The sequence below is a fragment of the Fringilla coelebs genome, assembly GCF_963513975.1.
Source record: "Fringilla coelebs genome assembly, chromosome: 8".
Classification (NCBI taxonomy): Eukaryota; Metazoa; Chordata; class Aves; order Passeriformes; family Fringillidae; genus Fringilla; species Fringilla coelebs.
In genome coordinates this window covers 36843835-36855981 of record NC_140066.1, presented here as the reverse complement: position 1 = coordinate 36855981, position 12147 = coordinate 36843835, and the positions used below count along the sequence as shown (strand labels likewise).

The 12147-nt window shown below is 43.9% G+C and overlaps 1 protein-coding gene across 2 annotated transcripts in view; it reads right to left on the bottom strand.

Annotated features, from left to right (window-relative positions):
• Positions 1-12147, bottom strand: part of INPP5A (inositol polyphosphate-5-phosphatase A) — a 185636-nt gene that overhangs the window by 89174 nt on the left and 84315 nt on the right. For both annotated transcript variants that reach the window (XM_084209867.1, XM_084209868.1), the window contains exon 5: positions 482-545. In XM_084209867.1, the coding sequence (XP_084065993.1) occupies positions 482-545 (64 nt within the window). The remainder of the gene's footprint in view (positions 1-481; positions 546-12147) is intronic.

Below are 12147 nucleotides of genomic sequence, written 5' to 3'. Positions count from 1 at the left end.
AACTTGTGAGACACAGCAAGACCTCCAACCTGAAGGATCATTGTGGGTTAAACAGTGCCACCCTCCTACTGACCTGCTCTGCTCCCAAGTAATTTAAGCCATAAATCTACCTCAGCTGCTTTGCAAAATGGCCATCACTGTTGGACAGTTAAGGTCTTAGTCCTGTATCTGATCTACATGGAAGAGCCCTGTGGCCATTCACAGTTCTTCTGAAATCCTCAGGGATCACTATGGACCTAAAGGTGCATGGGAATGATTAATGCTCTGGCTTGCAGCCTGTGGCCAGTCCATTGACTTTTTCTAAAAGGTCTATAAAAGATAAGAAAAGCAACACCTGTCACTGAGGGACCTGCCTGCATTTTACAGGAGCCTACATAACACAGAAACACTGCCAGGTACTACCATCAGAAAAGAGGATGGAAAAGCTGCCTTGATGTATAAAGCCGACTAACCATTAAAAACATTTAATTCCTTTGCTTACCTTTAAAATCAAACTGGTAGATGTTTTTCAAAGATTCATGAAGAAAGTAAAAACTCCCTAGGGCCTGTAAAAAAAACCCAATAAAACATGGAATTATAAAAATATGTACTTTGGCTAACCAAACCCGAAAGAGCATCAGGCTTTACAATCACAAAAAAACCCAAACTCAAGAAATTAAATACTAATAAATAAACCAATGTTTACATTTTCTAAGATCTATAAAAATTTTAATTTCTTTTGTTGCTTCTCTGAGATTTCATCAGTCATTATAAAGATGACCTCTAGCAGCTGACTGTGATAAGGGCACTGCCAGGTGTACACTGAAGCACCAAATGGATGGATGCGATCGGTGACACAGACAGACGCCTTTCTGAGCCCCCAAAACAGGCCCTCAATTCTGTTACAGAAACCTGACCATTTCTTCTTCACTTTCAAAGCAAAACCAAAGCTTCTAGAGCACGTGGTACAGGAAACAAGGGCAATTTTGAAGTTTTCTAACTTGCATCTAAAGCCTCTGCAGAAGAAGCTCCACGACCTCTCCACACAGCCTGACGTGGTTTTTCCCTACCCTGAAAGTGAAATAGTTCCACAACAGGGACAGCTGCCCTTTGCCTTCCCGCAGCAGGCCCCTCTCCACGCGCCCCTTCTCCCGTGCCCCTGCAGGGCTGCCCACCCGTGGGGCTCGCAGTCCCTCCCCGGGGTCATGGGAGCTCTGCCATGGCACACACAGGGACCGTGAGCTTGCTGCTGGCTGTGTCTTTGCCACAGACATGCCATTTACTGCTTTTCCCCAGTTAATGAGAGGAAAATGACATGTTAGAAGAGAGCAAATGAAAATCAAGTAAGAAAAAACCCCCAAAAACAGGGCAAATAGATTTTAGGCTGGAATATTTTAAAAAAACCCAAAACAACAAAAAAAATTTACAGGACAACTTGATGAGCCTTTAGATACTTCTGATGCGCCCAAAAGAAACTGAAAAAAACCCAGCCTGTTACTTATAAACTCTTATAAAGAAGGATAAAAGAAGCAACACATTAACCAAAAAGGATGATTTAGTTTCATTGCATCTTTTCCTCTCCAACAACAAAGCCCCTCCCAGCACAGCAGTGCCCGGTCTGGTGACTGCTGCATTATTTATGAGACGCTGCACATCCAGAGATTAGACATTTGCTGATTTGTCAAAAGCACAAACATGAGATCCTGCCCATCTCCTTGACATATTAGTCCATCCAACAGAAAGCAGTGCCACATGTTTAATTGATGAGTACACATCCCTGTGACCCAGGCAGATTCCTTCAGGCCTTTGGGTTTCGTTTTTATAACATAGAGGAAGTGAACAAGGAACTGCAGGAGACATCCCTGGAAAGGACTCAAGGTTAAGTGTGCTGCAACAAGGACACATTGCCAGGAGAAAATAAATCCTGGTACAAGACAAAAACACTGCCACCTGATATTCCCATCTGGCCCATCGCTTTCTTCAATGTGTAGGGCAAAATCTGACATATTAAAAGGTAACATTTGCTATATAATAATACTCTTTGAGAACTCAGTATAAGGATAAAGCTTTTTTTCTTACATGGCCTTCAGAGGAAAAAGAAAGGAGCCTTGGCAAGCATCTGGAAAGTATCATCCCAAATGCATCCTGTCTGGAAAATTTAAAAGCAAATGAAAAAGAGATCATGGAATGGGAAATCCTAGGCTATGTCAGTAACACATGGTAATCCAGCCTACCTGTAACATCTAAGTGATGGTATTAAGTGAGCTTTTCCTTTATACCCACAATGCAGGACAGCAGAACCATGCTGTGAAGGGACCTCTGAGTCTCCAGTGCAAACCCTGTCCCACCCCTGTCCTGTGGTTGCTCAGGGCACTGTCCAGGAGACTCAGAACTCTCCTGAGGTGGAGAGTTCTGGCCTTCCCTTCTGAGCTACTGCTCCTGGGTCTGACCACCCTCTTGATAAACTTTTCCTTTCATTTTCATTGGAATTCCCCATGCCTCAGCTGAGATGGAAATTTATGACTGAGTAAAAGAAAGTAATTGGAAATAGTGACTGATCCAATTCAGGTACAAATAATACTAAAAACAGGTGACCATTTAAATCTAGGTGACAGGACTGTGAACTCCAAAGCTTCTCTATGTAGCATAACAAGTAAACCAAGAAAAAAACAGATGCTCTAAATCCCATTTCGTTTAGGGTGTCATAACTCTATTAAAAACAGCACTGCCATTCATACTTAAGCTACAACTTCATTTCTGAGTGTCACAATTCATTAATTGCTTGACTTTGTACAGTTTTAATCTCATTTTTTAAAAAACTAATTTTTAAGACTTATGCAGCAGAAGTCCAGTTTGATAGTCTACACTTGTGGCACTGAGTATCAACTACTTGTGCACAATGAATCTGTGACAGTGATGAAGTAACTCTGTCAAGTTTCAGGAGCTGATATCACTAACATTCAGACTGGCTTGGACTGTGCAATTCCAAACACCCTACTAAAAAGAATCAAAACTATAATGGAATGGAAATTACAGCTATCACTATTTTCCACATTATTATAGACTTAATCAGGCTTAGGTACATAAAAGTAAACTTGCAAAAATGATGGAGTGCACTTATAATTCTGTGCTCTAACACAATGAAATATATTTTAAAAAACCTTCCAGAGCCTACTGCCTAGGCCCTTTTGTTGAGGCGATTATGTTAATTCAATTTATTTCTCATAAAATGCCAATTTAACAATAAAGTTAAATGAGATTAATTAAAAGTTGAAGAACTTTGCTTTATTTTCTTATTTACAATTTCAGTATCCTTTGGAAAAAGCAGAACCGGTGCATATAGCAGCAGCACATAAAATATCTAAGTGATACAACACAGGAACACATTATAGATTATAAACCACCCAAACATCTTAACTTTTAAATATCTCAAACATAAGGAAAGAAAGCAATTATTTGTTCCATTCGAAAAGTTGCTGAGATGGATGACTGCTGCTGTTAGCAGCAATTCCACACCAGCTGTAAATAGGTGCTGGTACTGAAATGGAAGTCAGCGGTCATTCTGTGCAACGTCCCTCCCTTCCTCAGTTACAGGGACATCAGTGGCTGCACCACAGCACACAGCAGACCCAGGAACATTGCAGCCCTCTCCAGGACAGCCTCTCTGGAGCAGAAACCTGGACCATAACACCAGGGGCCACGGAGGTTGATTTCCCCACGTGTCAGGGACGAAGCACCTTCTGCAGCTGTGCCCCAGGGCTGCATCCCCCCTGAGCAGAACAGCCTGCAGGCTCTCATCCCCAGCACCCAGAGCTGCCCCGGTTCTGAGGCCAGGGCTCAGACTCAGCCCAGCACCTGCCACCTGAACGGAGCACTGCAGCCCCAGGGCTTGCCCAGGGGATGGCACACGCTCTGCTCACCAGATGGCTCACTGGAAAGAAGTCCAGGCAGCAGCCACAGGCTTCTCTGCTTGATTTTCCAAGCAGTCTGCAAACACAGACCAGTCATGAACTCTACTTCAGCTTTAGGGCAGAGCAATGAATGGGTGGTTCACAGTTAGGCTCGGATCAGAAATTCCCCAACTCATCAGGACAAGCTGGCAGCCCCTGGGTCTGTAACCATACCAAGGTCATTGTACTCAGTACCACCAGAAGCTTCTAGACCAGCCCAACCTGTTGGCCTCAGGGATACAGGGACAGCCCATGTTATTGCCAGGACTGATCAGCCAGGTGAACTGGGAAAGAGTTGTTGTTCCCTGGCAGGGTGGGCAGCCCTGGCACAGGGTGCCCAGAGCAGCTGGGGCTGCCCCTGGATCCCTGGCAGTGCCCAAGGCCAGGCTGGACACTGGGGCTGGAGCAGCTGGGACAGGGGAAGGTGTCCCTGCCATGGCAGGGGTGGCACTGGGTGGGATTTGACCTCCCTTCCAACCCAAACCATGATTCTATGAATCCTTGATTTACCTTACTAATAAAGTCAGGATCTGACAAGACAGAAAGGACTTCATCAGAGTCTGAGGTGCCCAGTTACACCCAGAAGTACATGGGCACTTCAGAGCAATACCCGTGGCCCCGAGGAAGTACCACACATTCACTGCCAGTAACTCAGTGCCAAAACAGAAAGTCAGGTGGCACAGTCATAAATACTCATTTGTAGCTCGGCCACGTTCTTAAGAAACACACAAGACAGTAAAACTGATTCTTCTGCTGTCCCCTGTTCACTATAACCAACAGCTTGGCTTTAACACCCCTAAAATCAGTCAGACCAGCACCCAAGCTCCTGTAGGCACAGCAGGGAAAATTTCCTTTGTAAACTCCCAGGACCTCTTTCGATATCACGGTCACTAACTGCAGAGTACACAGGCAAACACATCCTGGCTTTTGTGAGAAAGGCCCTTATGGAAACGCTCTGGACTCAGGGAAAGGCCAGGCATTTTATCTCAGGCAATGCTGCTGTTAACAAAATGCTTTTTCCGGGCTGACAGACGTACCTGACCATTCCCACCACACCTGCGTGCACACCTGTACTGCAGCTGGAGACACAGAGAGCACGCTCAATCTAAGGGGAGCACAATCATTAGAAGAGCTTCACATCTCTCCAGAAAAGTATTATGGAGAAAAAAACAGGCATCTTCGCCCTGTTAGCACACTGAAGTTGGACATTCACTGCATTTAATTAGGTTCCAGAATGATACTCTTTGTGGTATTAGAGATTTCTTTCATTAATCCATACAGAAAACCTCTGGGAAAAATAGTGCTGTGGCAAGAGAAACAATTGGTTCTGATGGATTACACATCCAGCATTAATAAAAGCACTATTCCTTTAATTATACAGGAATTTTGCCACAAAAATGCGAACATTTTAATAGCTATAGGGTTTTTTTAAACAGTTAATTGGCATAATTTCTTTTTAAAGTCTACTATTTCAACTGTGTGTATTTAATGCAAAAAGGAAATAGATGAATAAAAGTTTAATTACTGTACAGAGTAAACATTTACTGCATTACCTCACTAAATGTGACAGTTAATATATAAAGATTGCTTTAAATATATTTAAAATAAATTGCCAATGATGACACAGAAACTGTAATTCATGTAGTCATAAAATCCATAATTAGCTTTAATGAATATTTAAAGTCAAAGTTCAGCCCAACTTTTTCAATGTTTAACCTCCTATATCAATATAGTTCAAGGAATTCATTTATCATGGAACATGACAATGTCTGAATATGAATTAGCACGAGCACTGCTGACAGGAAGCCCTTATCTCCTACCAGCCTTTTTGGCTCTGCTGAATGTCAACAGTGAGTTTGGCACGCCTGACTCTATTGATTGTGTGCCTGCTTTGCTACCAACAATTAAAAAAGTATTTCACATGTTTATAAACTCGAACATCAAGAGCAGGCATTAGTTTTCCATTAGTGAGATGGAGTCTGTGAGTGGCCACCTCTCAGTCAGGGCCAGCCCAGCACTGGTGGTGGCTGCCACCCCAGACAGGCTGACAGCAATGTCACCCTGGAGCTGCCACGGAGACTCCCAGTCTGGGCTCATTCATGTCACAGAGACGTTTCAGAGACTTCAAACAGAAAATCCTGCAGTGGGAGAAAGCGGGGGCCTGGACCAGCACGGTGGCTGCCCCCGTGCCCAGGGGCTACTTGCCCTGGCTGGGCTGTGGGTGCTCTCCTGCCCCAGGCCAGACCCTGCTTCCCAGGGACTGGGGGCTACCTGAGCACGGCCTCAGCTGATGGGGCACCTGGTCTGCAGGTACCCTGACAGGGGTACAACCACAGCAAAACAGCTCCAAAATTCTGCTCGGAAACAACCATGGCTATCTTGCATTTCTGTGGCAGTTTGGAAACACTTCGTAAAAACACCCGCCCTTAGTTTGCCATAAAATGTCGGTTTTGATACAACTGCCACTTTCCCAAAAATAAAGGAAGGGCTGCAGTACAGGCTGGATCCAGCGCACCTGAACAGTGAGTGATGAAGTACACACAAGGGATGGTGCAATTTTTGCCTGTGGTTCTGTGCACACTCAATCCACTACAGCCAAATTAACACCAACCGTCTAATACCCATTCAAGGTTAAAAAACCAGACTGGGTACACTGATCAAGTCATTATAAAATACTCTATCACTTCTTATTTGCAAACAAATTAGGTGTCCAGAAATTTATCATTTCCTGAATTAGAGTTATCAGCTAAAGCACATACAATTAAAGTGCCATTGAGGCTGCCTGAACAGCCCTGCTCCACCTGAAGCGCAGACAGACGGAGCCTGATCTGACCATTCCAAACAATTACACCCCGCTCCTGCAGCTCTGCACTGCAAACACAGCTATCAGCTGCATTTCAACAGCCTTTGAATCATTACGCCTTTAATAAAGTGTCAGACTGAGTGGGCTCCAAATACTCACTGACAAACTTCAAAAACTCTCTCAAAACAGACCTTGGTCTGTATTCAAAACACCTGTTCAGTTACATGTGATATTTCCATTAAACCAAATGGTACTGTCCACTTAGAAGGACTAGAACCAGTGGCAGGACTGGTACTGCAGATTCTCTTACTCCATAAAGCCTAAGCCAGTATTATGCATCATAATCTAAACATACAATGTCCATATATAAATAATACATATATTTTATTTGTAATACCCATGTTGTGAAGAGGCCACCTGCAGCTGTATTTTAGCAGTGTCTCCAGTGCCCACTTCCCAGTTAAGACAATTTTGCTGGATTATTAGATTCTGGAAGCAGCACATGCAGCTGATAGGGATAAAAAGGGTGTCCAGCTCTAGGAGTCCCTAAATCCTGGGAATTTCTTGACTATAATTGTACTAGATCCATACCTCCAAATATCCTTCTGCATTTCTAAAATAACTTCCACATACTGGTTTTGTCTTTAAAAGTTCTTCTGCCTTTAAAAGTTCTAATTTATTTGTAATCCATTTATTTCATGGATCTGCCCGTTTTTCAGACCGACTCTTCCAGCTGTACATCTGCAATGAGGCTGGGAAGTTCCACCTCAGACTGCTCTGTGCCAGGTGAATCACCTCTCACTGCCCATGTTCCCAGCTCCAGTGAGCTGCCAGAACACTCACTGTGGTTTCCAGACATCCTTGACTCATTTGAATGCCACAATCTTTGCTGTGCAGTCCTTGAGCACCAGCAGACATACCTGCAACATGCAGCACTGCTTCCTCACTCTTCCTTCTTTTCTTCAGAGCAGCCCTTGCAAGTGTGAGGCCAATAACAGGGGAACTAACAGAGGGATAATCACTACAAATTTACCACTAAAACAATACAAATAATGAAAAAAAATTCTAATTCTTTTTGTTTTGCTTTTATAATAGTCAAATTAAATGTAATTGAGGAAAGAACTGATTCGTAAGTGTTCATACATAGCCTTTTATCTTGTACTGTTTATTTCTAGTCTCCTTCACAAGATTTTGGTATATTCAGATGGGTTCTTCCATTTAGATTTAATTCAAGGTTGAGACTTGTCTGTACCACAGACTGGCAAGTCATTTAAATGCTTAATCAAGAGATCAACATAAAAAAGAACTTGCTTGCAGTTCTGGTCATTACAGATACCTCAGAGAGGTCTCTGCTAACAGCAGCCAGCATGGCACATTTTCCGTAACAAAAACTTAGCCCCAGGAGTTTTAATTTTCCTATTCTGAATACTAATAGAAAAATGAGGGCTCTTCAGCTAACATAATCCATGTTGATTACCTTCTCTTAATAATTTTGTTACAGCAAATGAAAAGTCATACCCAATTTAAAAACATTATTTGAGATCAGTTAATTTAAGAAGAGAAAAATTAACATACGAAACCTCTGAGCTTTATATAAACATGTCCAGTAAGTAAATGAATAACCTATATGCAACCTAATGCATGGACAAAGAATATTTAATGTCACTTTTGATACTGACATATTTCACAAAAAGATTTAATACTTTGATTACAAATCAATTAAATTAAAAAAATATCAGACAGAGGTTCTTTTCTGAAAACCGAGATTAGTGCCAGCCCAAGGAACCAACCCAAGCTAAAGGAAGTGTATGTGTGCTGAGCACTTATAAAAAGCACCACTTATCAATATTCCTGAAGGCAAAGTAGAGCCTTCACAAAGCCATTAATCACGTTGTTATTTAATATTTCTATTACTCAAGCACTCTGGAGGCCCCAATCAGGGTAAGAGGCTCCCAGCTTGGCTGTGCCCCAGTGAAGAAGGGAGGCTGCAGGAATACAGGATCAGAGCTGCAGCCCAGGCCGTGCTCTGCATGCAGCCCCAGCCACCCCAGCCAGGGCTGAGTGTGCTCAGAGAGACAAAACCTCTGCTGAGGGTGCCCTGAGGGCTTCAAAGCCAGTGCCAAACCCCCTGCCACGCTCAGAATACTCACCAGCTCCTCGGGATGGGAAGGGACAGAAAGAAAGTCTAATTTCTAACTGGGAGCACAGCAGAGGATAAGCATAAGGTCTCCTCAAAAGACACCCAGGTAAATGCTCACAGTTATTTCAGTGCTGAATCTTATGGAGAACCAAAACTATTCCCCAGGAAGTTAAAAATTCTTGACAAGATCAAAAAATTATCCAAAGATCCAGATTTATCATGTGGATAGCGGCACTTCTTGAATTTCAATAAACAGAGCCTGAATCTCAGGTTACAGAAAGTAATATGCAAGTGCAGAATGCTATTTTTCATCTGTACTGTACCTGCTGTTTCCCATTTACTTTTGCAGCCAGGGCCAGCTGGCAGGAAGAGCAGCATCAGTAAAAGCCCATCCTGCTGTGCAGGGGACAGTGCTGGCACTGCCACACTGACAGGGTGTGCCCTCGGCAGCGCAATGGCAACTGGCACCCAGCCTGCATGGATTCTGAGCAGATGGAAAGACTGACGGATGGATGTTCAACACTTCACCAGTTTTCTTCTAATAAAAAAAAAAGGGCACATTATTTTGGGGAAAACTGGTAAGCTGTGTGACTCCTACTACATTGAGTTGATGCTAAATAATTTTAATTTTGAAAACTTTACATCAATACAGTATTTCATTGATATGTTCTTACATAATACACTCAAGATGACAAATTCAATTTGATGAGGAGGCATTAATGCCCATTTCATTTAGCATTATACAGGTCATCTACAAATAGGAAAGTACCATGTGGTAAAAGGTTGTATTTAGCGTATCACAGTCACTGGTGGTTGTTTTGTATCCCAGAGAACCTTTGTAGCTGCTTCAAAATAAGAGATGATTGATTTACAAAGTACCAAATTTCAAATTTCATATTCTAGGACTAAACATCAAATAATTGGACAAAGCTGTCCCCTTGTCTGACCCATCACAATCAAGCCCCTTTCAAGGTTGACTGCCTGCATAAGAAATATGTGCATAATTTCATTTTGTCTCCTGTCCAACATCCAATGTTAGAAGTTAATTAAATTGCTTGTCCATTGTATTCATCCACTTACAAAGTTAATGATATTCTGTTCTTGAATTAAAGAGAATTTTATAAAGCCTGCACTATGGAACCTGGCATGCTGTACACTGAGGAGCTGAACCCTGTCATGGTTCCTGATTGCAGCTCTCCTAATTAGGAAACAAAATGAATGTTTCTGCGTCTGCCAATGCAGAGGACAAGTCATTCCAAAAGCAAAGGTAAATGCTCTGTACAATAGCAACTTAATAATATCTCATGTTTGACTATAATAATTCTGCAGGATTAATAAACCTGTTAAATTTTTAAATTAACATAACAAAGATGAACTGCAGAAGAACAAGGCAGCCTCAAAAGAGGGTCACAGATTTGAGTAACAGAAGAGCTTCTTGCAAGGGCATCAACCTTGAGGACACTGAAATCATTGTTTCTCATTCTTACACAGATGAAGAAGGAAATCACAATGCTATGGCAATCTGCTGGAGAAGATGGGATTATTAATAGTTTCAGCTGTACCCCTCTGGTGCCTTTGGTTTAGCTACCCTGACCCGGTACTTCTGCAACAGTCCTGGGCAGCCACACAGCCAGAAGTTAACACAGCTGCAAATCCAGCGCCTACAGCAAGATTGCTGTCCAGGAATGCTGCTGGTGACAGCACTGACCATCATGAGCAAAGCCAGAACCCAGCACAAAGCCTACATGACATGTGAGAAGAAATACTCTCTCTACTATTTTTGTACATGGTTTGTAGCAGTGTGTGGTTTAGGATTTCACAATGGTTGTTCTACTCAACCACGAGGTCAAGCAGAACCCCTCAGCACACTGCCCTGCACAAAGTCCTGCTTCAGTACACTCTTTTCCATATCCAGAACGAAGGTGCTTTCCAAGGCTGACGTCCTTGGAGACCCAGTCTTTCTCACCTCAGTCCTTGCTCTGGGCAGCCTGCACTAGGCTGTCTGTGGCAGGGGGCTGGAACTGGACGGCCCTTGCCAACACAGACTCCTGCAGGATTCTGTAATCCCACCTGGCACTGCCCGTGTCACAGTGCTGGAGCTGGGAGTGCCGGCCAGCAGCACAAGGCTGGCTCTGCTCCAGGGCTGAGCCCAAGCCAGCCCTGGCTGTGTGGTCCTGGGGGCACAGCCATGCCAGCAGCTGTCCCTGGTGGCACAGCCATGCCAGTGGTTGTCCCTGGTGGCACACCCACATCAGCAGGTGTCCCTGGTGGCACAGCCGCACAGCCATGCCAGCAGCTGTCCCTGGTGGCACAGCCATGCCAGTGGTTGTCCCTGGTGGCACACCCACATCAGCAGGTGTCCCTGGTGGCACAGCCATGCCAGCAGCTGTCCCTGGTGGCACAGCCATGCCAGCAGCCGTCCCTGGTGGCACAGCCAGACCAGCAGCTGTCCCTGGTGGCACAGAATACCAGCAGCTGTCCCTGCACAGCCCCCTCAGGGCCAGCTCCAGCTCCAGCTCCAGCCAGGATCAGGACGTGCTGGCTCAGTTGTGCACAGCACCCACAGCTCCTGCTAACTGACAGCAGCACCAGGGACCTGACACGCACAGGGGAAACCTGGAGTGCCCCAGCACAGGGCATGCCAGGGGGTGTGCTTGTAACCCCTTGAACACCCTCCCCAACCTGCCTTCTCAGCCTTCTCTGCAACATGCAGAAGTCGGAAACCTCTGAAAACACCACCAAAACACTACCAACCTCCACCAAACACTATCAAACACACCAAAACACTACCAAACACTACCAACCACCACCAAAACACTACCAAGCTCCACCAAACACTATCAAACACTACCAAACATTACCAAACACCACCAAAACACTATCCAAACCTCAGGCTTTCAGTGCCTACTCGTACCACTATCATTACATACTGAGTGTCAAATACAATGAGAATTGCCCATATTTGAAAAGCAATCTCTACTAACTTTTTCCAATTTAATACAAAATATTCAACAGTAAAATTCAGAAAGTCTATCTCCCAGCTTTTCTTTGTCTTTTATTGGATGCTGTTAATACAGAGACTTTGTGTTAAACCTTGCACACGTCACTGGACTGACTGAGCAAACAAAACTGACCCAGTGCAGTGACTGCACTGCCCTGCTCTGTATGATGCCAGTTCAGCTAGAGACAAAGATGCAGATTATATGCTTTAAAAAATTATTATTATTGCTAACAAGGAACCAAATCTGGTATTTCCTAACAGGCTTCACTTCACT